Source organism: Actinia tenebrosa, unplaced genomic scaffold (assembly GCF_029948245.1).
Source record: "Actinia tenebrosa isolate PJP-AT-01 unplaced genomic scaffold, QUT_ActTen_1.0 PGA_scaffold0__85_contigs__length_37466705, whole genome shotgun sequence".
Taxonomy (NCBI): domain Eukaryota; kingdom Metazoa; phylum Cnidaria; class Anthozoa; order Actiniaria; family Actiniidae; genus Actinia; species Actinia tenebrosa.
This window is the reverse complement of record NW_028292569.1, coordinates 9,241,160-9,267,792: the sequence shown is the minus strand read 5'-3', so window position 1 is coordinate 9,267,792 and position 26,633 is coordinate 9,241,160. Positions and strand designations below refer to the sequence as shown.

The 26,633-nt window shown below is 37.8% G+C and overlaps 2 protein-coding genes across 2 annotated transcripts; both read left to right on the top strand.

The window, feature by feature from the left end:
• Positions 1-625: 625 nt before the first annotated feature.
• On the top strand, positions 626-5,736 carry LOC116302517 (phospholipid scramblase 1). Its single transcript, XM_031711835.2, has 9 exons — positions 626-749; positions 1,200-1,310; positions 1,442-1,519; positions 2,067-2,259; positions 2,912-3,023; positions 3,374-3,433; positions 3,721-3,823; positions 4,742-4,800; positions 5,200-5,736. Exons 1-9 carry the CDS (start codon positions 641-643, stop codon positions 5,242-5,244), a joined length of 870 nt encoding a protein of 289 aa, XP_031567695.1. The 5' UTR covers positions 626-640; the 3' UTR covers positions 5,245-5,736.
• A 2,231-nt stretch (positions 5,737-7,967) lies between these two features.
• On the top strand, positions 7,968-21,382 carry LOC116302510 (uncharacterized). The gene is made up of 14 exons (XM_031711822.2): positions 7,968-8,370; positions 9,857-9,932; positions 11,670-11,705; positions 11,781-11,942; positions 12,062-12,075; positions 12,164-12,215; positions 12,565-12,914; positions 15,007-15,333; positions 15,649-15,718; positions 17,668-17,721; positions 17,929-18,081; positions 18,824-18,849; positions 19,029-19,080; positions 20,024-21,382. Exons 1-14 carry the CDS (start codon positions 8,113-8,115, stop codon positions 20,386-20,388), a joined length of 1,995 nt encoding a protein of 664 aa, XP_031567682.2. The 5' UTR covers positions 7,968-8,112; the 3' UTR covers positions 20,389-21,382.
• Positions 21,383-26,633: the final 5,251 nt, after the last annotated feature.

The window sequence follows — 26,633 nt, the reverse complement described above, 5'->3', positions numbered from 1 at the left end:
GTAAATTTATTGCATATTCGGATATTTACATAGAAATGAATCAATATTAGTAATGCATTAGTAGATATTTATCAAGTCATCGAGGTGGATCAAAAGTGTAAAATCTACAAGTGTACTTCGTAGTCAAGAATTGTGGAATAGATGATAATACACAAGAGAATATAAAAATTCCGGCGCGCCTGATTGGTCACAATCTACGTCTTATGATGTTATAGTCATCTTCAGGTGAATAAAGCACTAAGCAAGACATTTTTGAAAAATGGTAACGAGCCCTTTCGTCGTAAAAAAGTGACGTCAAAGTAGCTCGTTCTGGGGGACAAGACAAAAGAATTCCAATCTTCTAAGAATTGAAACTTTTTTTTGTTTCCCGGTGGAGCTGCATTCCAAAGTGCTGCAAGGAGTTTATTTAATAAATTCAACTTGTGTTGAAAATACTAATATTGTGGACACTTGATTATCAAGAGTGTGTGAGTGCATGCGTGACGTATGTCGTTGTTGGCGTTATGGCTTCCCGTTCTACACCAATCAAGAACCACCACAAAACACTTTAAGACTATCCATGCAAAGCAACCCGCTTTGCTATAAATAGTTTACTTACGTATTCTTGTGGAAAGATTCTGCAAAACGAGTTGCTTCAAAGATGGCAACCTGGCAACGATCTTCTCAAGTAGAGCCTGGTTATCCTCCAGCCACACAACTAGGTAATCAACCTGTTGGCTATCCACCTCCAGTAGTTCAGCAACAGCCAGGTACAAATCTGTATTAATCATTAGGCTTTGTTTGTAGTTGCTTGTTTTGTTACTAAGGGCAGGAGTTCATTACATCATGACAAGAAAACAGGTGCTACTAATGCCAAGTATAGAAAAGACCGATGATGTTGGGAAAAGAGATTCAGAATGGTCATTCGAAATGTTCATTAACCTTGTTATTTTTGCTATCATTATGTGTTTACCGTTAACCCACAGTCAAACGAATCACTTAACGCCGGACAGCCACGGCACTGAATTAACTGAGAATCAGCCAGGAAGTTTCTGAGCGAGTTATGAGAAATTGGTTGTCTTCTAAATTCAATTTTCAAGTGTTGGATCTTTATTCCAGTTATTCTTATAATAAGTCGTTTAGAGTTGTAAATAAAGCACTGTACAAGGCTGCATATTACACTGTAATCGATCGCTTGTTTTACTATCTATATCCTCAAGGACAAATATGGATGCCTGCTCCCCAAGAACCACAAAACTGTCCTCCAGGCTTAGAATATTTAACTCAAATCGATCAAATACTAGTGCACCAACAAGTGGAGCTTTTAGAAGGTAATTCTAAATATGAAGCTAGTGTCATGTTTTTATTTGAGCTTTCGTTCTGATGTTCATTAAGCTGCTTTAATAACTTTATTTGTTAAGTAAGACAATATAAAATGACCTTCAATTGTCTTTTCCCTTAGCGTTTACTGGCTTCGAGACAAATAATAAGTATAAAGTAAAGAATAATATGGGACAACAGATTTATTTTGCTGAAGAAGGTACTTATAGATAGCATAACATAAAATGAAGGCATTTAACCTGTGAAATAAAAGTCAAATAGACACGAAAGAAAACAATATAATTAGGTCTACGCTGATTTGCTGAGACCATATTCTAATGTGTATTTGGGTATACTAATGCGTCTAACATATATTTAACGGGTCTAATGACTTCACTCTAATGCCTTAACTCTATTCTTTTTCACGCGGTATTTCCTTTTCGCGTATTTTAAAATTGCCGTCTGCGATTATAGTGCTCAGCCCAACAAAAGCGCAGCGGTCAAAGGAGCCCAGGAGACAGCGTCTGGACTAAGTGCTAACAAGGCGCTCGGGAATCTTACAGGATAAGCATCAACCTGTTAACCCATCTTTTTTATTATGAATGCTTTTGTTCATAGGGTACTCAAACCAGTGTGTTTTCATATAGTTCATTTTATAGTTCATTCACTTCGGCATCTTGTAATTTCCCGCCCAATCTTTTTTTTCAAATAGATCCGCGAACCAATCAAATATTTTTTACTGATTCGGTCTGTTATTATTACGGCAGATACTGACTGCTGCACTCGGCAGTGTTGTGGACCAGAACGTCCATTTGAAATGAAAATCCTGGACAATGCTCAACGTGAAGTGATTCACTTATCCCGGCCACTCAGATGCTCATCGTGTTGCTTTCCTTGTTGTCTGCAAGAGATCGAGGTCCAAGGACCGCCAGGAAACGTGTTGGGATACTGTGTTCAGCTGTAAGTTGATTTTTGCACTTACAAATTTTTGTTGGTGAAGGAAGGAAATTAGTTTGGGGGTCAATCGTCGGTGGCGAATATTCGAAATACGATTGAATTCTTGAAAAACGAAACAACAAAAAGAAAGAAAGAAAGTCTTCCTTTAAATTTTATTCTATTACCCTGCGAGCAAAGGTTGTTTTTCTTCCTCCTCTTGGGGCTAAGAGGTAGGCTGGTCTACCGGCTAAAGCCGCAACGGAGCAAGGTAGAACAATTGATGTGCTGATCAAACACCATCTCTGAGACAAGCTCGGATTCAAGTCCTTGTTTATTCTTCAAATTGATGGTTTTCAACCATTCCCAAGATAATTAAATAACAAAAGACACAGCGACCATGTTGGAGGATATAACAAAAGAATTCATTGACAATTCTTTTGTTAAAGTCCTCCAACATGGCCGACGTGAAAACCATCAATAGAAATTACGTTGTAGTAAGCTGGTTGATATAGGGTATTGTACGTAGTTCGGTCTTCCGAACCTTTGTGTCTTTAGGGGATCACTGAGCACACGTAACCTTCTTCCTTTGGGCAGTAATCCGGGGGAAACAGCAGCAGGAGAATACGAGTATTCAGGCGGAGTTCTATGTTTACAAGAGTGGTTTGTTTTCTTTCAGTTGGTCAATTTGTATCCCAAAGTTCGCGATCCAGAACGCAAATCGTGAGACAGTATTAAAGATTGAAGGACCTCTATGTCAATGTAGCCTTTGTGGAGATGTTGAATTTCAGGTCAGTCAGCATTGAAGGATATTTAAGGCAAGGGTAGAGGATGGGTTAAAACGATCTGACGGCGGTTCCCGATAGATAGATAGATAGATAAACCTTTATTATAGGATAACAGTCAATCCTGGATTTTGTTGACTATAATATTTCTGATATCTCGTGTGTTTGAACTTACCTAATAGTCTCTTCACAGTCGTTTTATGTAACAAGACATAGATTGATTTTATAATCTCAAAGCTTCTCAAGCTAATGCGCATTCTTTTCTAAAAGTACTTTCTTTGTCTTCATCAATTGGCAGCGTATTATTCTATTCTTTAGTAATGTAGAAATAATAGTTGTTGTTTTCGTCAGTTTAGGAAGTGGACCGTAGCTATGAAGTCCCCATGACAGCGCGGGCAATTTTTTTGCGATTGGAGGTATTATTTGCACTATTTTTGAAAATACAATAAATTTTGTCTCATGGTTTTAAAGAGACATTCGTCCAGGTAATCTTGGTGTCCGGAATAGAAACTCTTTTCAAGTTTATCCTTTAGAATTTTTTACCTTGATCTCTCTACTCGGCCAAAATCAGGCCTTAAACCTAGTCCTGCAAAACCTACTACAGTACTAAATAACGGATACGCAGTTATAGATAAGTATATCTACATAAAGGCGATCTCTTCAGCTTTGTCAGTTTAATGACTTGAATGACTCATTGTCCCAGGTACTGTCCAGTGATGGGAACAGCCAAGTTGGAAAAATCTCCAAACAATGGTCTGGCCTTGCAAAAGAGCTGTTTACTGATGCTGATAACTTTGGAATAACATGTAAGAAAATCACCGTTTAACTACCGCACCCCCTTTCATTACAGACACCACATCCCGGGTTCCATATTCACTCATTGAGACAGCCTTTATCAATCCCTGTACTATATTATACTCGCATTACCGTACGTACATATCTATTGGTTATTCAGAACTTAAATTATTTTGGGAGACTGGGGAGACGAAAGATTGGCCTTTCCGGAGTTCTATATATTCGGCGGAAAACCCAGATTCTTAAAGCCGGCGGCGGAATTGATATCAACAGGGGAGAACGGGGCTGAATTATAAACCCGGGATAGGTTTTTAATTACTTTTCCTTATACTTGCCCGAGAGAACGCAAGGTATGAAAACAATACTATTTTTATTTCTATCGGAACAATAGAGTGCAAACGCGGATATATTGTACTCTATTTCCAAAAGAACAAAGTAACAGTAATCTATCTCTCTGAATTCATTATAATTTAGTATTTCGTGTTTTGCATCGAAACAATGGAATTTAGGGCTAAATTGATATTTTAAACCAGTTCAAACGCACGGGCTCGGTTTTGCATTAGAATTCAAGACCTCGGGCCTGCGGCCCTGTGTCTTGAATTCTAATGCAAAACCTCGTCCTAGCGTTTGAACCTTTATTTAAGAACCTACATCAAACAATGGATTTAGGGTGTGGTTGATTTTTAAAAGTGACTTAGGGACAACTAACATTTAATGCATCAAGAAACAAAACTTGAAATTTGAAAAGTATACACAACAATTAAGTTTCCCTATCACTTTTCAGGGCATCGAAAAAGACACCATAGAAAAGTGTTATCCCCTAACCCAACGCGTTGTCCGTAAAGGCCGAATACAAATGAGTCCCTTCATCTCCATCTCAATAAAAGAACAGGGAGTGACTTATTCTTATATTCTTTTTTTCTACACAGTTCCTATGGATCTTGACGTCAACATCAAAGCTGTTGTACTTGGTGCTTGTTTTCTTATCGTAAGCTTATTTCTTTCACGTACTTGATAGTCACGCATTCCTTTCTCCAATGTGTGATTGGTAGCTATGAATAATTGGCTCAACTGTCCCTCCCTTATAAAACATACCTGTGGCTTCCGCCCCTCCCCGACACCCTACTTCTCCCAATTTGTTCGTTCTTATTACGTTACCATTAGTTTGTACTTATTAATCACCGTTTATTTTCATGCACAAAAAAATTCCTCCTATTTTCACGAGCTGTTTTGTCTCTAATAATGATTTTTCATTCACAAAAAGTTTCTAAAACTTTTCTTAATAATTTATTTAATAATAATAATAATAATAATAATAATTTATTGAATTTATATAGGCGCAAATTTCAATTGGGGTATTTTTATTTTCATCTTTCGTCTTTTACAGGACTTCATGTTTTTTGAGACATCAAATGATAACAACGATCAGTAAAAGTCAGTCAAGTCAGGCCAGCACAAATTAAACTGGACATTGCCCATTTTCTTAACGGTGTGGTGGACTCAATGCGATCCTTCTACACTATGTCTCCGCCTCCCCAAATGGAGTTGTTTTTAAAATATTTAAATACTGTTAAGTACTGATTTAGTACTAATCTCATCATAAAAAATGTGTTTTTATATAAGTTTTATATGAATCATGAATGAATGAATGAATGAAACCTTTATTCAGAACTAATAAAAAGGTCTGCTATCAATGGGAGCCCTGGCGTAAAATACAATTACAGTAGTAAAAAGCATCCAGAAGACCCCTTCCATTTACCTTTTCCATGGAGGTATGGTGAACCATGCTTAGAAACTAGGGCTAAAACTCTTTCGTTTTTGGTACCCACTTGAACATGTTAGTACTATGTCTCGAGAAAGTAAACCAAAAATCTAGCTTGTACTCATTACTTAATAATTAGATTTTAATTTATCGTCAATCACATTGTTTTATGTAGAATTCCTTTATAATAGAAGTGATTTAAAATTTATATATTTAAGCACATGTATTTGTACTTAGCTTGTACTTAGCTCAGTATTTTGTAAATTTTGTAAATTGCATCTGAAAAGCCCTTCCCAGGGAGATCCAATAAAGTTGTTGTGTAGCGACAATTCCACCCTAAAAACAATGATCTGATCAAACACTTGGACGTCATTTTGGATAGTTCCGGACTTCGCCGGACACAGTGGAATGTTGGTCAAATTTATTTCCTTTGACGTCAAACTTTTCTTGTAGTGATGTTGTACCAAAGAGATGATGTAATTATCAGTCTCAACTTCAATAACAAGACAATAACAAGAGTGGGGTTTAGTAAAACTTCATGACAGTGAAGTGAGCCGTAAGGGCTATGTAGAGCACCAGTTAACTACTCATTAATAACTCGTTTAAATTCCAGCTAAAATGTTTTCACCTGCTGAAAAACTAATATTACCTATGCTGTTTTTTCCTTCTTCTTTGTAATGGCTCAATGATTTTGTCGCACATAATCATAAACTCCCTCGATGCTCCAATTAATTAAGAATAGTATGTCATCTTTTTCTATGTTCCTATATTCCCAGGCTTTGCTCTTTTACTTCTTAAGAGAAGTAAAAGTTTTAACGATGAACTTGGAACGGAAACTGTATCATTCAGCGTAATCTAATGATATTATTATTGGGGTGCTTATTGTAAAAAGTCCAGTGTTGCCCTTTGGAGCAAAAGATAACTGACCAAGACATCTTATATCAGTCTTGTCTAGACAGAACGATTCTTTTATCTGATAGGGAAAATTTCGCGGAAAACGTACCGACAGATATTCATTCAGGTCAGTCGTTGTTCCTGTTTGCATGCTGAACGTACATAACTAGAAATGAACGTCAAGGAACAAAACTGCCTGCTATTAAATATCGCTATTAAGTCTTGTCAACTTGGATAGTCGTTTATTTGAAGGCAAGTCCGGTAAGGAGAGGAATTGCGAAGTTAGAGTGTAGTGTCGCCCAAGTCTGCGGTTTAGGGACGCAAACTGTCACTAACTGGGGCGTAACGGAATCACATAAAATGGCACAAGGGGTGGAAAGGAACCATTTAGTCATTCATGAATCGGGATATGATCAAGTATTACTGTACTTCTATCTTGATTGACGCTCGCCTTCTTATTCCTTGATACCTTGATTGATTCCTTGATTCCATGAATTAAATCACGTCCTTGGTCGATATTTCTTACTCTTGAACTGCACACGAACCAGGGAATGAAACGAATACCCAGACACTGTAATATTAAATAAATAATTAAAATCTATCGCTTATGAAAATTGTCTAACCGTAAGACAAGTTTGCCTAAAATAAAATCATTTGGTATAAAATGCTAACTGTAATGAGCCAGAGCGTTATCGCGCGTAAAACATGCTCTCAAATCAGGACAAGAAATGATTGGCTCAGTCGACAGTGTCATGACTTCATCACAATTAGAAAGAAAGCCTTCATGATCTTTCGACCAACAGGTTACGTCAATTCTTAAGCCATTTAACATGAAATCGTTTACTTCGACGTTTTACGTATAGCCGGGCCGGGAAGGGGAAGGGATTCTTGAATTCTCAGTGAAAGGTCAACTGCATTCAGTCAAGGGCTCCTGATTCGGTGGGTTAAACAAAATTTCCTTTGATTTGCAGGGGATCAAAGAAAACAGGGACCACTGCTGTGATCGTGCATTGCTTGAATCAGTGCGTTGGAAAACTATGGAGTTTGATGGGATAGGGATTAATTAAGATCTGACTAGGAATGGAAAATAGAACTGCTAACAAGGGATGCCTATTAAACTTTTCATTACTAGGGCTGAGAGCTGTCGAGGATAAACTTAGGATTTGGTATTTTCAATATTATATAGCGCTTGCATGCCCCACAGTTTCCTCCTAAGTTTCCCAGGCATCTGAATTTTGTATGAATGTTTATAGTTTTGCCTTTCCATGTTTCTGTGTTTAGTGCAAAAATTGTTCTTTAATAATAATTCTTAATTTATATAGCAAATATATAATCCAAGGCGCTTGTCAAACATCTGGCTTGCTTTGCGTCGTCCCCCCTGACCTGATCACCAAAGTAACCTATCCGGTTTTCGTGACGTCAACTGTCAATGAGGAACTTACACTTGATTGACAGCTGTCTGTCAGCTGACCATGAAGATTCTTGGAATAAAGAAAGCAATGACCGCAAAGAATGAACAATAGGAAGCGAGTGCCGACGAGGGCCGAACGAGGATAGGGATTTGAGATGCATCTAGATATATAGTCCAACTAGTACAAGGAAGTGATTCATTCTCACTGTAAACATCTTAAAACTGCCTTCAAAATGGAGAGCAAGCGAATACCAAAGTACTTCCAACTATTTGTGATCATTTCTGTGTTAATAATAGCCGTATATTCGGTTTGTCTGACGGTATTTGTCTTTGTGCTGGCTCGTGATAACCGGGATTTACAGACGTACGCCACACGTCTTAAACAGCGTTTAAATTACATCGAGCAAATCGTCAAGACTCCAGAGACATCGCCATCACCTTCTACACAGAGCCCTAATGCCAGCCCTAAAGTGGAGCGCCTGTCTAACAAGGTAAACAATACCACGAATTTTAAAGTTAACTTTGTTTTGAAAACTTTAATCTTGTGTCTAAATCATTAATTCAGAATCAAGTCATACAATATTGATATTAAAAAAATCTAAGGATGACCTGGAACGACTCGATCATGACAATTATATAATGAGTCGTCTTCTCAGTGTTTTGTCTCGACAAATCAAAACTAAATCCAACAGAAATAAGGAAAGTTTCAACAAAAATCTTGTTTCGTATTTAATATTAAAGTTGAATGTATTGGACTTTGAAATTGGCTTTGTTTTGATTCTGTCATTGTTTGATCTCATTACTATGCAAATGACCCCTACAATGGGCCTGATGGCGACTTTTTATTCTTCGATCAATGGGCTATCCGTTGTCTAATTACTCGATTGAAACCAATGATGTAAGAATAGAATTACTAGTTTGTCAGAATACGAATATGAACAGTAGTCATCATAATTATTTCAAAGTACCTTTTTTCCGTCTTGGAAGTGTCATACGACCGATTGCCTTATTGCTAATTGGGAATTACATTTTCATGGATAATGTTTTAGTTTATCTAGATAGATATGCTTTAGACCTTTATATCTATGGCGATATAAGCTTTATTTTTAAATAATAACTTTTTTTTAAACTCAAAAAAATGATTGAATATTTCTAGACTGTATCGTATATAAAAGACATTATTCATTTCCTGTTTCTAAATCATAAATTCACTTCCGAGAAAATCATTTCGAGAGTTCAAATGACTCACCATTGGCTTCTGTAGAAGGAAGAAGCTATTCCGGACGAACCCCGCTAAGTCATAGAAATCGGGAACAACGAGTTACTAATATAGATCGATATTTGGGAAGGGTGGTGGTGAGGTAGGGATGAAAACATTGAGGATTTTAAGGACCTTCAGGGTCTTTTAGTGGCCTGCCTATAAATGACCGAAGCTTTGAGATAAATATATTTGAAAGAAGCGTTTTCGTGCGAGCCGTTGATGATAAAATGTCTGTACTTGCGACTGTGCTTGACTCATCCCTCTCCTCAAGGGAATGATTTAAGCATGGTTGCATAACCTTGAATTATGGCCTAACAGCGGTCTATATGTTCACGGTATGTGAGGACTTTGTTTTTGCATCTCTAGGGTCGCACTTTGTGCTAAAAACTCGCTAGAGCAATTCACATCCAACCGATAATATACTGCTGTTTCTAAAATAGCGGGCACGATCAGTGGAGTTTATTTTGGCTGTGCTAATCTGTGGAATGATTTGTAACCTAAACATCGTGAAACAATATACCATTGAAGAATCTAGCAGCAGGAGACATTCATGTTGCGTGACTTTAAGTCACTTCCTTTTATAAATCTTATCTGTTGGGGTTAAAGCATGGGAGTCAGGGGGGGTTCGCCTGGCTCTTTTTGTCCAGGTACTACATTTCGCTAGAGAAAACCAAACTTGTCAGAAAAGTTTCTGAAGTGTTTTTTGTACATTCAAGGTGGCCATGTCTACTGGCGAGAATCTGGAAGGAAGAAGCAAGCGAGAACAATCAAGGTCTTGTAACGGATGCAAAGGTAATGTTAAGTGCGGTATCATCCCTCTTCAACCTCCACTCCCCTCCCGGCCCTCGGCAACTTGATTCAACCTAAGATGTAGATAGTTGGGGTGCAACCACAGCATGGCTTAAAAACCCTTTAGATATAAATAAAGATAGAAGAGCCGCCATGTTGGTGGATCTAGTAGAGAGAGGCTAAGGAGAAATGCTTCGTTATTGTAAACCAACATGTTGGCTATGACATAACATGCACTGCAAGAATAGTTGGACTCGCATTAAAAATCGCTTTTCAGTACGGTTTTTACACACTGCCGTGACAAATAAGCAGAAATTCAGTTTAGAGGCCGGAACATTCATATGGAATTCATTTTTACGCTTCTTCAGCTGGAGCAACCATATCTTACATATCATAGATTTAGGGCAAATGTCAAGATTGAGAGGATTTTCTTGCGAAAATTTACCGGACTGTCATTTTAATTCAAGTACTGATAGAAATCTCGAGAAGATCATTCCCAAAATACCTTGACTATAGGAAAGAAAAATGTCTGTTAACGAAGCCGAAAACATATGGTGCAACTGCTGCGTTTAATGTTGGACGGAATGATAAAATCTCATACACCGTTGAATTAGAATGCAGCAGTTGCTCAAAACGTTACTGGTAGCTTTGCAAAAGTAGAAATGACAATATTTTCGCAACAATTTTTTGTGCACCGCTGACAACAATTCTGCGATGTATCTCGTTTTGCAATTTATTAATTTTGTTGCAAGAAAAGTTGATCAGAACACATCTTTGGCCATCAACTTTGCATGTCAAAGTAGCATACGCTGTGTCCGGGCCGTGAGTGACCGTCTCATTATCTATAATTTTTTATCGATGCCGGTTAGTTTAGCTATGAGCTAGCGATAGGGTGGGACGCAAAGACACGAGATGTTTCCAGCTAGATCAAGTTTTATGAGAAATTGCATTCTTTTGTTTCATATTCTAGCCAACGAATAACAAAAAAAAAAAAGTATTGAGAACCAAGCTAAAACAATTGCCAAAAAATGTACATATTATCGCCAACACCTCGTCTGATTTCAGTTTACTATTGTCTTTATATCCGCTTACACTTCAATTTACTTAAGTAATTATGTCTAATATTGGTGTATGACGGTTAAATTGCATTACTATCATAACAGTACTTCGTTACGAGAACATTCATAAGCTTTTAAACACGTTTCAATAACGATAGAAATGTATCAAAGCAGCTTGATCCATTCATCAGCTCAAAATGATACTTTTAATATAAATTCTTTAAATGCTTTTCGATATTTGGACAATAGGATTTTCTTATTTTTGGAAAGTGCCCAAATAAATTAATGATTCCTCTGTGCCAAAAATTCTTTCTTTGCCGAGAGACTTGATAATCTAATTAGGAAGCTATTGTTCTAGGGATTACAAGAAGCCGAGACAACAATTTCAAAAACCCAACAATGAAGATTGTTTCAAAGTTGAATTGTTGCCTAATATCTAGCTTAGTGTGCGATGCCAATGATCATAGAGGCAAATGACCAATTCCATGCCCACGCTTCATTCCTGCGTAAAGAGCTTTGATACCCAGATGGATTGTGTAGGAGTGGCAGGGATGAAGATAATTCGTCCGATTAGGAAGGTTTGAATGCAGCCAACTTCAATGCAAGTCTTCAGTGCGCTGCACAATGTATGAAAGGGCTATAACGTATAATTTTCTTACAAAATGTTTTTTTTTCTCGACAGGAAGGAGAGGGAAGAAAGGAAGAAAAGGAGACAAAGGTATTAAACTAAATCTCTCACACACCTAAGAATTCTTGAATCTAATGTGGATTGATATTCTGTTGTTCGTTGTAGGTGATCCTGGTCCACAAGGTCCTAAAGGAGAACAAGGTCCTCCGGGACTAAGTGGACTAAGAGGCCAGCCAGGCCCTCAAGGGGCTCAAGGAAAAGATGGCCCTCCAGGACCCCAGGGACTCCAGGGGCCACAAGGACCCAAAGGCGACCCCGCTCCTAGAGGTACGTAAAGAGAGAATTTTTTTTTTTTACCAAACTACCGAATTTTTCTGCAGTTGCAATTTCATGAGTTTACCTATTTCGATCGACTAACTTTCGTTTTCTCTCACTTCTGTCCATAGAAAACAATACCGTGGTAAGTGATTTTTGCTATCATTTCATCTATTCTATTCTTTTCTATTTTCTTATTTTCTTAATTTACTTTTGAATATTTACTCTTGCAGATGGCCGAAATTGCTCATTTGGTTGGAGACGGACACCGAAAAAGACATGCAGGTACTTAAAAACTAATTTTACGTTGTCATGTTCCAACCATATTAGTACGACTTGATTAAAACAGAATAGAAAGACTTGCGTGTCCATCATAAAAGGTTGTCATCATCTATTGTCCTTGCCGGTGCTTCGGAGTTATCTTAACATAATCCCCAAGCAAGCGGTTCAAACGTTGCACGAACCAATGTTTTGTTGAATTGCCATGAACAAATCATGTGATATGGTCATAAAAACCCTTTCCATTAGCTGAAAGTATTACACGCCCCCTCTCCCCAGGGGATCTGAAGGGATGTATCTCAGACAGCCAGGGTACACGATCCATTTTTGATTACCCATTTCAATTGATTTCCAGGTGTTGTAAAGTACTGGAAAATGAAACACAATAAAGGGTCTCTGCAATACAACGAGCACACAGGAGAAATAACGATCGGTCGCACTGGTTACTACTATCTGTACAGTCAGATGTATTACTATGATGGCACTACACTTCTGCTCAACCACTACACACTAATCAACGGTGCTAGGGTGATGGGTAGTGCGTCCAGTGTTGTTAGTGCTCTTAGGAAGTACAACACTAACTACCATGGTGGGCTTCATTTACTCAATAGAGGCGACAAGATATCGATATCGGTATTTATTAGCAAGGTGTATCTCATGAAACCAGAATATAGTTTCTTTGGGTTATTCATGGTACATGCTGCATAGGTTAAGGTGTAGCGTAAGGGCAGGGTATACTATACGGTAAAGCCCCGGGTATAAGAACCTAGAATTTTCCAAGTTAGCCTAAAAAGGCTTTTATTTAAATGGTGTTCACCGCGAAATAAGGCTATTCAAGTTCTTATTTTCTTTTATAAAAAGCGACTCGTTTTTGGTAGATGTGGTCTATTATTGATATACATTATACATAAAGCTTCTCCAAATGACTGCAATCTAAACAAATACGCACCCTATATGCACTTTAAAGCTACACTGTATGTAATTTACAGCTTACTGTGTGTAAAATCTTTGTAGAGCTGTTTTTCTTTGATTTATAATTTTAGTTTTGACACTATTCGATAAAATAAGCACCTGCTTTGAAATTTTAGCCTAAAACAGGTTCTTATGTAAAGGAGTCTTAATGTAAAATCTTAGCCTAACAGATTCTTTAAATCTAGGTTCTTATACGCAGGTTTTTACTGTATTTGATGGTATGCAAGGTATGATTTTTGATATTAGCGGGGAGGGTATAGTCTTGGATGGTGCATAATGCAAAAAATAATGTAGAGGGCAAGGTGGTATCTATCATTACTCTTAGCTTTTTTGAATTTGGTAACGAGATCAGAAGACTCTGCCATCGATCTCGCGTCCCCTAAATTCAGTCCAAAAATCCAATGCAACACGGAGGTCCTTATCAGTAGATACAAATCGTGAGGGATCAAATCTCTCAATCTTTTTCTCTGCATATGATACCAATTCTTTTCCTATTTTAAAGATTTGAAACGACGTTTTAAACAAAGGTTGGGTTTGGGTGGGTCTTGCTGCATGGTCATGTAAGCATTTGCTGTACATAATTGTTAATTACTCACAGATTATACGGAAGGGGAGAGGAAGGGGGTCGTAGAATATAATTTCATGTAAATTTATCGCCTAGTTATAGTGCGAGAGCTTGTAAGATTTATAAAGATGCATTGCTGTAAATATATATATATATACATTCAGAATATCCTGAATATAAGCGGGAAAAATTGTAGGTCGTCTTATTATGACGTACTTAGGCTAATGTAAATACAAAGCTATTAACTATGATTATTATCTCATTGCAAAATAATAAATTTCTTTGTTGATTATAATGAAATGCGCATTCTATGTCTGTATGCTCGGCTGCATGGGAATGGAACTAGCTATGATCAAGTGGGAATTCCAGTCCGTGCCGATTAAATATCCAATCAGAAGCCTTCCTATCTCTCCTGAACTTTTCTTCGTATGAAGAAAAGTGATTGGTTGAACGGTTTATAATGTTGAGCCTTTTCCTTGTCAGAGGGAGTGTAGTGAAAATGGTTACTAATGGCAGATTAGCCTGTTCATGTACTAAAGAGTAGAGCCGTATCAGTGCATTACCATTTAATACGAGTTTCCAGAGTCTCAGTTTGTCCATGATGTTCTAAAGATTTTAAATATGCTAAAATTAAACTGCGAGCATCATGTCCCTGAAAATTGGGGGCATTTTCATTTAGTAACCGACACAAATATGATATTCAAATTGAAGATAGCACTGCCAATTAACCGCAATATGCAGCAATATGCAGCAATATGCAGCCAATGCTGCTCCTATCTGGGATATGGCAACTATCTTTTAACACAGGACTCGCGAAGACTCGTGTCAGACAGCTTAAATAACATTGTGAAAAAGATACTTCAAGTCGTTGATCCCTGCTAAACAGTTGCTTATAAAATGAACTATGTAATTTCATTCATGAATAAGAGGACGGTGTACGCCAGAGCCGGTCTGTGCTGAGCAAATCAGTAATATAACGAAGCAGTTACGACCAATTTAACAAACACAGTAATAACCTCAAGAAAGTTTGCCTTTATAGCACATCGGTCGTAATTCCAATAACCTTTCCCGTATTTATTGCATGGCGTGATGGCTTGAAGTCCGCACACGCGCAGTTCACCTCTTCGTTTCCAAGAAAGCGCGAAAAGGTCACCAAGGCGTGAAATAACCTCATAACAATGGTAAAATGCAAAGGACGTAGGGAGCCTTCTACGAAATTTATCCTGAAGTAGCCGGAGTGCACGAGTATGCCTGATCTAGATGCCAGTCACAAGCCTAACCAAAAGCATGCCTGAGAGAACTATGATAACTACTAACTCCAATAGAGGCTCAGACTTGGCTCTGTGCTTTACTGTGACTGTTTTGCTGTTGTTTGTCGTGTGTACCACAGTATTCATGGCACTACAGTCTAGGCAGACAGTAGCACAATCTAGAAGGATTGATAAGCTTGAGAAGCTTACTGAACAGCTCTATCAACGCATTCAAACTCTAGAAAGACGACTTGCAGCTAGTAACTCTCCTGGGAGCGACCAGGGCAAGGAGAAAGATAAGTCAGTTAAATCTGACAAATTGGAGCTCTTCAATAAGGTTTGTCTTCAAATTCGTAGGACTGAACTCGTGCTCAGTATTTTCGTATCGACTACTGACATTCATAATCGTATTACGTCAAATTCGACAGGAAAATCAAAAATGAGTAGATTGACTGTCAGGATTAGTTTGCAAGAGGGGTAATTGCCCTTTATTTGTCGTAGGAAAATTTCAAATCGTGCTTAATAAGTCAATGATGATCAAAACAATGTCATCGAACTGATCTTGCAGAAAAAAATCGTCAATTTGCATACATCAACAAGTAGTTTGTATTGAATACCGAATTCAAAATAAAGGCTTTTATTGTTTCTGTAGAACAAGGCGGCACCAGAATCAGACAGAAGAAGTAGAAGACAATTCAGCTCATTCTGCCCTTGTATTCAAGGTATAAAAGAACGATTTTCTTAATGATTTATATATATTTTATTATGATCACACGTATCTCAAATAAACTCTCCATACGTCTTCTATTGCCAAATAACTCAATTTGTTTTCATTGTACAAAACTAGAAAATTCATTAAGTTTTCTCTTTAGCAATACGACAGGCGAATAATGAGTAGAATTAGGTCTTTGCAAGTCAATAAGAGTAATATTTTATAGTTGTTTACAACGTACAATAAAATACAATCGGTTTGACCTTGACAAACCTTTGCCTTCACCCTAGTACAGTCTACTTCCGCAAACGTCCTTAGAAACCCGGATGTAATGAAAATACTGTACTGGTCACGAAGCCAAGAAATTTTTTTTGCACATAAATGTTCACAGATATTCTTAACTTTCTAATAATCTTTCAAAAATATGTTAGGTGAAACAATTTTTCTCGGAATTTCGGGCAACCAACGACATACCGAAGAAAGGAGTTATTTTGAAACCCTACTTTATTCTTCCACGCGCAAGGCACAAGGCGCGATAACTAAACAATCAACTGAGTTTTTAAAATGATTCTCAAACCTTGTTCGTTTTTACTTTGCTTTAAACTTAAGGTAAAAGTGTCTGACTAACCTTCATTAGCCTCGAAAGTCGAAATAATGTAACTTGAAGCCAAAAAGGAGTGATTTATTATATAAACACAAAATGGAACAATTCGAATTGTTTACGATTCTTTGAAAAGTCTTCAAACTTTTTAACAAAGTAAGTTACTAAGTTCATAAGTTGTACCAACAAGGTTTTTTGTATGTTACTTTTCTATTATATAGTTATGATAGCTCTGACAATGATTTCAATAATCCCAAGTGAATATATGTCAAGCAAAGATCTATCTTTCACGGTCAGGGGCCACTAGTGTCTTGTAACGCAACGAATATGGAACATTTTATTCAATGAACACTAATACCACAGTCACAGAGAGAGATCAAACCTTTACGTATCATAAAGAACAAATAAATAAATAATCTCAGGCTTTTATGATTTTTTTAAACGATTATCTTTGAAATCCTTGCTAAAGAACAAGGCAATGAAATAAAGACCTTTCTAGCATCAATTAATATTAATTATAATATGATGTGTTAACAACATCTCAGTTATCTTAGCATATAATCGCTTAGGATGATCGTTGAAAACAAGGAAGTAGAGACATGCAGTCATGGCTGAAGCCATTGATTCCTAAGAATCAATAAAAGATGAAAACAAACGTGTTTGCATAGATTACCATTACAATAGTAATCCACTATTTTAAAAGAAACTTTAGACACTTTCATGATTGAAGTATTAAGACGGGAGAAGCATACGAAGGAGGCTGGGCAGGAAGGCAGTTCTTCAACACAGGAATGAAGAAGTCATTAAAACTTCATTACTAATGCTACAATTACCGTATGAAAAAGTGACATGGGACACAAAGCTGAAACAACAGAAATGTGATTGACAGTTGCTGTTCTTTTTCGAATTCCTAAGTCGATTTATTCACAATATAGAATGTAACAGCTATTTCAAAAACGGCTAGTGAAGGTTTTGTTGCATGTTGCATGCCAAGCTTGAATTGGACTGTGGGCGATGAGAATACCATCAACGAAAGGTGAAAACGATATGGAATTTTCCTAAAATTTGTCTGCGCGTTTTTGAATGGCATGAATGACAAAATAATCAACCAAGGAATAGTTATGAACGATATTTAAGACGTTTTTAAATAGGACGTTTGCACGATGGCGTCATTGACCTCTACTACCAGACTCCCTTGCACACTTTCTTTTGTTCAGTTAATTAGTACCAATTGTCTTACTATTCTCATGAGGGAATACAAATTTAAATGAGAAAGAAAATTCGCGAAGTATCTTGGTAGTGGGAGTCAAATGACGCTATCATGCAAACGTCCTATTACTTTTTTGTGCGTTTTTCAGGTCCTCCTGGTCCACCAGGACCTCCGGGAGACCCCGGTAAAAAGGGACAAAACGGTAAGATTAGCTGTATTATAATCTTGCATTCTAATTGTCTACGCTGTCATGTGTCTAGTGACAGCGGACCAGTTTTTTATATAAAAGCCGAAAATCAAAAACAATGGCGTTTGCAATATTTCGGTTCATTTTTTATCCCTTTACTATTTATTTAACTCTCACTGGCATTCAAAACTTACTTTAGTTGTGAAACATTCAACCCTCCAGGATCACCGGGTCCTCCAGGACGTCGAGGAAAGCCCGGTAGGGATGGAGTCAATGGAAGCACTGGAGCACAAGGTCCAAAAGGAGAGCAAGGACCAGCGGGCCTTCCTGGGATTAACGGAACTGTTGGACCTAAAGGAGACAAAGGAGAAACCGGTTAGTCTTGTATAGCTTTGCACCGTGATGGCAGCCATGTGACAGAAGGTAGAGCAATAAAGTCTTTTTCTTCAGGGAAACTTTTTTTTTTTTTCATATAAGACAGGTCAGACCGTATTCAGTTATTCCTGCTCCTGTCATGGCTGCCTCTATTAGAAAGTTTAACAACTTATTAAGTTTGGAAGCTTTTCACATTGGCGAGGCATTTTGAAATTAGGCAGGAAATGCCTCGACTGTCATCTTGTGTATTATTTTTTCGCTTAAAAATAACAACTATCGCACGCGCAACATGCTTGAGCAAAATGGAAGTTTTAATTGCCATAAAGCAAATTGTGCGTCGATTCACATGAAGCACGTTGTGTCGTCAACATGTTGCGCGAGATCTAGACATGCGTCATGCGGCTGTGAGGAAAAATCGCACGTGTTAATCGGCCGTGGATTAATGAATAACTTAAGCCCCCTTTGCACGAGCGATTTCTTTGCGATTTTTGCTGCGATTTCTTTGCGATTTTGTCCATAATAAATAATAGTAAAGAATTTACTCGTAAAGTTTTTTTCAGATAGCAAAGATTTTCCTAGACGAATGTCTCTTTCGAAGGATGAGACAAAAGATTTCATATTTCCGAAAATTGCCACAAAAATCGCAGCAAAAATCGCCGCAAAAATCGCCAGTGTAAACGGGGCTTAAGATGCATGAGCCAAAAAAAAAAGACATTCTAATATACAGCACTATTTTTTACAGGTATAAGGGGTCCTCCAGGACCATTGGTAAGTTATCTTACAATAATGAACGTACAGTAACGATCATTTTTGAAAACGATAACTCATGTTTTCCTTTTAGCGAAAAATGTGCAAAAGTCAATCAATCGATTATGAAAGAGAATTTATTAGATTACCACGAACCGGCAGTAAACGAAATAAATTGTTCCTTGTTTTCCGTGATATAGGTATCAGAAAGTATCCATCTCGTTGGGAATGGAGGAAAGGTTATCCAACCAGGTATGTTGTCACTAATATCTAAGATTCTATCAAGTAGAGGCTTTGCAATAATTTGATGGCAGCCATGACAGGAGGCACAACAATAGAGTCTTTTTACCCTGGGAAACTGAATTCTTTCACATTGTAATTAGATTGAACCAGATTTAGTTGCTCCCACCATGGATGCAATCACTTGATTGAAAGCCTGTATTATAAGGGTTTCTCACTCTCTTAACGCGGAAAATCGGAAAAAAGGTAATCCATTTTCCCGCTCTTTTTTAAAACGTACACGCGCGTGCTAATCGAAGAAACTCTCCCGCCTTTTTGTGGTGTGCTACCCGATATTCAAAAACATTAAGTTTTAATTCAAGAAATACAAATTATTTTGCTCGAATTTTCTGAAAACTCATTACCATTAATACACCGAACGATTGATGTAAATGATAATTAGCCAACCGGTGCAGAAGATATCTATATGACTTGCCTACAGCTTATTTGCATATTGTCTCGATGTGCTGCGAGTTAAACTAATCGAGTAGGCGTTTCTTGCAGCCCGTAAAGTCCTCCACTGGTTGAGAGACATTGTAGAAATGCGCTATACAAGAACCTCCCATTATTATTATTATTATATTACTTTAGATGACTAGAAAACCTCACCCCCCATTATCTGTAAGTTAACGTGACAGCACAAAATCACTAAATTATAACTTGACAAAATCAAAAAATATTGAATAAAACGTTCCAACCTTTTTGCTGTCCTGTCGCCTTAGTTTGAAACTCAGTTTACGAGGTAGTGGAAGAATTTTCCATCTTCTAAAAAGGTCTATGTCGTAATAATTTTTTTCATACCTTCTGAATATTGACCTGAATGTACCAAAAATAAATCTAAATTTTAAGACAATTTTCCTCTGATGCATTGTACGTGTCAGATGAAGTAAAACCCGGTTTTTGCATGCTTTACTAGATAAATCGCAAAGCGTAATGGGATGGAAAGTCGAACATCAGCAGGGCAGCATTCAATACCGTGAAGTAGTGGGTGCAATAGTGGTCGCAAAGCCAGGAATGTACGTCATCTATTCCCAGATGTATTACTTTGACCGTACCACTCCTATAATGGGGCACTATACGTACATCAACAACGACAGGGTCATGGAGAGTGTCGGCAGTGTCATCAATGATAGTTACCGAAAATTTTCCACCAAATATCATGGTGGAGTGTTCAGACTTCAAGTAAATGACCGAATACAGGTGCGGGTACCGTCTTCACACAAAGATTACTATATGGGACCTACATATAGCTTCCTTGGTGCATATAGGATTGGAGCGTAGGGGAGGGGGCATTACGCATGCGCATGATATTTATCACCGCTGACTGTAAGATAACACTTCTGACAAAGGGAATGACTCCTTGAGATTGAAGACGATGTAAATATAGGCTTTGGTCACCGATTGATTTATTGTATTAATACACCCTATTAATACCCTCGTGATCGCACGAGGCCACTAAAAAGCCATTGACATAAATTAGTTCATTAAGATTTCATTTATCGTAGAAAAAAAAGCGATAGAAATCATGATCCATTGCGGAATGCTTAAGATGCTCCCTCGCGGTTTGAGACGTTTAAATATAAAATACTGAAACCTTTACTGCGAGGCTTACAAGAATAGAGCAAATTAAGGTGAACTATAAAAGTCTTAACCTCAGTTCTGTAACCCTCGAAGTTTGACCTAACTTTATTACTATTTCCAATCTTTCGAATTTCTCTAACAAAATGCATGCTCCCTTTTTGAAGGCGGGCTAGTCGATTAAACATTTGCATTTATATACCTAAAATAGAAAGCAAGAAGTGACCTAGCAATAAAGACAACATAGCTATATAGCTAGATAAAAGATGAGAGAGACTATTTAAAGCTGTAATTGTAATTTATATGCAGTTCAACGCGTCTACATTGATATCATATATAATTAAACTGGTGGCAAGCAGTTACCACGCTAATTAAGTAGAATCTGCAACTGGGTATTTAATAATTTGCTCGAAAAGACTGAACTAGTTCTGTTTTTAATTCATCATGGAAATAAGAAGTGCGTCGACAAAGGGAAAAAACATCGGTTGTAAATCGTACAGGGGCTTCGAACAGCATAGTAGCGTGCGATGCGAGTCAGCGGTTGCATCTCATATTGGATCTCGCAATCGCAGACCGCCAAGCAGCGAAGGTGGCTTTATAACGAGCAAAATCCTAATAACTTTGTCCAATTTATCTATTAACCGACAAAATAAAGCAAGTTTAAGCTAACAAATAAAAGAATCTTACCATCACTGAATTTAGAGCCGTCTTATCATTCATTAATATAATAATTTTAGCGAGTTTTACACCCCACGTCAACGAGTCACGCCTTCTGGTCGTCGATATTGGATGCTGCCCTGGTGACGAGTAAGTCCCACTATATGTTCAGTGATTGACTATCCAGGTTCGTTTTGATTCAGTAAATCATAGTATATATACGCTATCTTACAAAGGTTCTCTCATCCCTGACTCGTGCTGGGTGGGCATTTGATTGGCACAGCGCAGACGTTCAAGAGACTTTTAAGGTTAAGCGTTTGTTGCAAGTGAAATCTTACGACGTTTATTTTAGATAAGGCCCCAAACAGTACAGTTGTTGATCTGTTGCATTGTTCAGTGTTTTTTTTACGAGGAGATGAAAGCTCGCTTCATGTGCACAAATCATATTTTCTAGTTTTCTTTTCTTTTTGGTCATCCTTTCAAAATACATATGTATTCCTGAAAATGATAACTATCTACTAAAACTATTCGAAAACGTCGAAATCTTTATTTCAAAAAGTTTATCGACATATTGGCACTACTTAGTAATAGAAAGCCTGAAAGCATACTGGGACTTACGCTGACTTACCCCATTTGACATAAACAGACCCTTTTATCGACGGCCATCTCGAATCATGGGATGCCAAGGGGGCAAACGTAGAAAATATATAAAGCATGCATTGAGTGGCGGGGTTACGTTTTCAAAGAATTTCAAGTCTTGGTACATCGCACATCGTTCCAACTACCTGTAAATTCAATTTCTTTTTATATGTGTTTCTCATTGAAAAGCGTAAATTTATATAAAAAGACACAGTCCTGATAGCTGTGCAGTTTATACTGATTTTCCTATAGTTGCCCCCTCAACTTCATTAAAACAATTGAATTCAAGATTGCCGCCGACTATCGCTAAAGTGTCTAATAAAGTGACTCTGAAGGGACTCTTTAGATCTGTTGGTCGTCTTTAAGAGTTTTTACCAATGGCAATCTCATCTTATAATAAACATGAATTTGATAGCATCCCTGATGGGGCTCTAATCTTGGGTTGATCACTGAGAGAGTAAGACGAACTATGTTGCGTTTGTTTAGACCTGTCTCTAAGTATCACACAGTGGAATGAAGGGCAGTCACAAGGCAGCATCCGATACATCAGACAGACCGGGACGATAGTAGTCCATAGGAGTGGCTACTATTTTATATATTCCCAGATGTTCTATTGTGACAAAGACAAAACGGGCCACTTTCTCATCATCAACAACACTGTTAAGCTGAAAAGTATTTGGAGCACCGCAGCAGATAATCGAACAAAATGCACTACTAAATACCAGGCTGCACCATTCCGCCTCAATAGAAACGACCGTATAGGGATAAAAGTTATTAGCAAGAGCACCACGTATTTTATGCATCCACAGTTTAGCTATTTTGGGGCTTTTCTTCTGTATCCGTAAGACCATAAAGGAGTGAGGGCATTTAACCCGTAAAATAAAAAATATCAGTCAACGTGATAGACACAAAAGAAAACAATGGAATTAGGGCCTATCAATGTGTATTAAGTCTAATATCTATTTCGCGGGTTTAGTGATTTCACTCTATAATACAAATTTAGTGTATGCTGTTAAGAGTCCTTTTATTAGTTTATTCAGTGAATCATATGTATTGCGAATGCATCACTATATAGAAATAACAGTATCGGATATCATCAACCCTTTGTAAAGTTGTAAAGAAGACTGGTAGATATATGTGATAATATAGTTAGAAAGGTTGGAAGATTGTATATAAAAACAGATTAGATATTTATCATTATTGAAAAACTCAAGCATAATTTATAAGCCTTTGGTCCAATAGACGTACTTTGTCTAGGTGTAATGTTTTCTCATCACAGACCACGCGTTATTCCCAAGAGTATCATTTCTTTATTTAACAGTTTATCGGTTGCGCATGAGAAGAACCATGAAGTAATATTTAATAAACGAGCAGGAGTATCTTATCGGATAAAAACTCAAACCAAGAATGTTACTCTCAAGAGAATGACATGTGGTCTGTAATGGAAAACATTTGCAACACTACGAATTAGTTCTATTGGAGCGAACATGCACTTTTTCCCAAAACCTAAGTGGATTCGGATTTTTTCTCTGTCTTTGACGCACGCCACTTCATACTCGCCCCAATTTTTCGGAAATCCAAGAAATCTTCAATCCGACTTGACTCTGTTTAGAGGGGCAAGTAGGACAGTTAACAGTCTACTCTCTTGAGTTTGGAACTCTGTCTTCAACTTGTGGGAGTCCTTTCGAACTGACTGCGCATGACAGTAACGTACAAACTTCTATCGATTTCATTAAAGATCTATGTTTGTGACGTGTATGGTTGCTCAAATTCGAGCAAAGGTTGATAAATAATTTGTGAGTTTTTCAATAAGGTGTTCAATAAACTCGCAGATCGTGTTTTATCAGACTTAAAAAAATCAACTGATCCAACACTCCTGCTCGTTTTTTAAACCCTGCTTCTAGTTTCGCTGGGACAAAAAACTTCCAGTAATACTTCAAACACGCGGTAATTTAATTTTGGCGTAAACTACCAAAGCGACTGTTCAGATTTACGGCTCTATAGTTAGAATTGAAATTGAGTGTCTGCCGTACTGGTTGTAGCTCTGCTGCGGCAGAGGGCATGTTCATTTGTATATTCAAGAGACATCGACTTGGAAATAAAATCTATAAGGTTGGAAATGTGTGTGGATAACTGAAATCTTCATCGATCTGCCAGGGTAACAGTGCGCTGCTTCTCGTGGTACTACATGGTGCTGCCTTGTGACGTGACGCTCTGTCCTAATAATCTCGTGGATGCATAAAGTCCACTCAGAAACAAGATAGATCACTCCAATTGAAGCCCTCTTTATTTGTCCGCGCACGCGAAAAAACCAGCTTTCGATATTGGGTTGCCGAGTGATCAAGTACGAAACAATTCGAGTCGAGGCATCGGCGAAACAATAGAATAATAACGATTACAACCTCCACTCCAAATGTTTGTAGCTTGAATACTCAATCACAATTATTGGAGTGCAACCACGTGACCGAATAAATGCCTTGAGATATAAGTAACAATGAAACAGCCGTCATCTTGGTTGATCTAACAAGAGAAGCTAATTATGAATGCTTTGTATGGTCAACCAGCATGGCGGCTACGACGTAACATGCACCCTCAAAATATCGAAAGTTGGCGATTATTTTGAAATTCGAACATACGCAATCGCAACATTAATCCAAATTCGAAACAGAATTTATGCTGTTAATAAATGTCCTTTTACTTTGGGCGTATACGTACTTGTTTTAAAACCTCTTAGAAATCATAAGATTCTTCAGTTGAATCACATCTATACTAAATGTACTGTTTCAACCGTTACAAAGTAAAACGGTCCATAGTGCGCTCTCTATACTAGTCTTTCATAGGGAAGCATGGTTGCGACCTGGCTTCCGAATTCATGGCTCCGGGTCGCATGTGAGTATGATTGTTTCAATGTTGGTTCATCTCCTGTGCTTCGAGGGTTTTTCTCCAGGTTCTCCGGTTTTCCTCCCTCCGCAAAAATCAACATCTTAATTTTAATTCGTTGTTGGGCTTACACCTATAGTTTCGTGCCTAGTTCTGTTGAGATTGCCCCACGCTGTGATACAACATCCAAAGCTTAAATAGATTTTAGATGATTTTTCTTAGACTTTTGTCACTGAATTCGACTCAATTAACCACAAGTAGTCAGAAATGATGGTTACCAAAATGTAACTTAATTTCTTATACGTCTATCTAGATATTTCTCAGAGTATCACACAATGGAGTGAACCAGGGCAGGGGCAGTCACAAGGCAGTATCCGTTACCACAGGGAGACAGGTTCGATTGTCATCAATACCAGTGGCTATTACTTTGTGTACTCGCAGATATTGTACTGTGGTAAAAACCAGTCGATTGCTGGCTACGTAATCGTTGTAAACAACGAACCTAAAATGAAGAATGTGTGGAGTATGGAGCAGGAAAATCGACTGCACTTCAATGCGAAATTTCAGGGCTCGTTGCTGCGCCTCGTGAGTGGAGACAATCTAAAAGTGAAAGCCGTTTCTGAGAATACCATGTACTGTATGAACTCAAAAGCGAGCTTCTTTGGCGCCTTTCTTGTACGTCCCTTGTATGATGGTTCATAGAACCACCATTCACCTATAGTACAACTCTCTAGGGGGTGGGGTGGGTTGGCGCCTGAGAATGGCAATCAAGATTCACAAGTATGAAGAAGAAATAGGTGGAATGAAGAAAGGAACAAGATTGTGTCAGTCAAGATGATGAAAATCACACGAGAATCAAGTCCTGATCAGAAATACGTATTTGCTATGATTTAAACTACAGAATGACTTTTAGATCCCATTCATTTACAAAGCAGTATATATTATAACTATCTAAAAATAAATAAACATCCTGAATCGATATACTTAAAAGAAGTCACAAGAGTAAAACTCAATCATCATACTAGCTAGACCACTATAAAGGCGTTGACGTATAGATGACATATAAAAGTTCATACCTATAGGATTGTCGTTGCCATCGAGATTTTCCGAAGGTTTTGTGGTGCTGCCTTTGTAATGCCCTGTCACGGTGATTGTGTGATTGTTCGCTTATGAAACGGGTCACGCAAGGTCACTTAATAGTTAAAATTTGATTAAGTGAATAAGTTGGAATATCTATGCTTGGACATCGAGAATAGGTGGTTCACACTCATTCCTTTTTTATACCCCAAGAGTAATAGAAATACCAAAACACGTGACGGCCACCTACCTTGTACATGTGGCAGCCATGTTCACTGGAACAGTAGATTCCCCACGCTTAGCCTCGCATTCAAGTACTTGAGAATAAATTTATGCGGGTTAAGCTGAGATTTTTTATTGCCATGAGAATAAACATGGCTGCCGCATGAGTATGGTCCTTGTTGGTTGATGATACAAAAGAGAGTAATGAGAAGAGTAAATTCAACCAAGATGGCGGCTATGAAAACCAGTTACGATATTTTGTTATATCAGATAGTGATGCTTTTATTTGCTTGTACATTACACAATCGCGGGCATATCGGTGGTATTCAAAATACCGCCAATATGGCTGCCATGCATCAGCTTAGCAAATGATTCTCAGAAATGAATATCAATGCAATTTAATTTCGTTTTTATAGCCGAACGTAACATTAAAAGATGGTCCACAAGGGCACACAAGGGCAGCATCACATACA

Bases quoted from the DNA above. Each gene is read 5' to 3' on its own strand.
- LOC116302517 (XM_031711835.2), top strand. From the start codon at position 641: ATGGCAACCTGGCAACGATCTTCTCAAGTAGAGCCTGGTTATCCTCCA. The intron at 2,260-2,911 runs GTAAGTTGATTT...GTTTTCTTTCAG, and splicing joins TTGGGATACTGTGTTCAGCT to TTGGTCAATTTGTATCCCAA. The intron at 4,801-5,199 runs GTAAGCTTATTT...CGTCTTTTACAG, and splicing joins TTGGTGCTTGTTTTCTTATC to GACTTCATGTTTTTTGAGAC.
- LOC116302510 (XM_031711822.2), top strand. From the start codon at position 8,113: ATGGAGAGCAAGCGAATACCAAAGTACTTCCAACTATTTGTGATCATT. The intron at 11,706-11,780 runs GTATTAAACTAA...TGTTCGTTGTAG, and splicing joins AGGAAGAAAAGGAGACAAAG to GTGATCCTGGTCCACAAGGT. The intron at 19,081-20,023 runs GTATGTTGTCAC...ATGCTTTACTAG, and splicing joins AGGAAAGGTTATCCAACCAG to ATAAATCGCAAAGCGTAATG.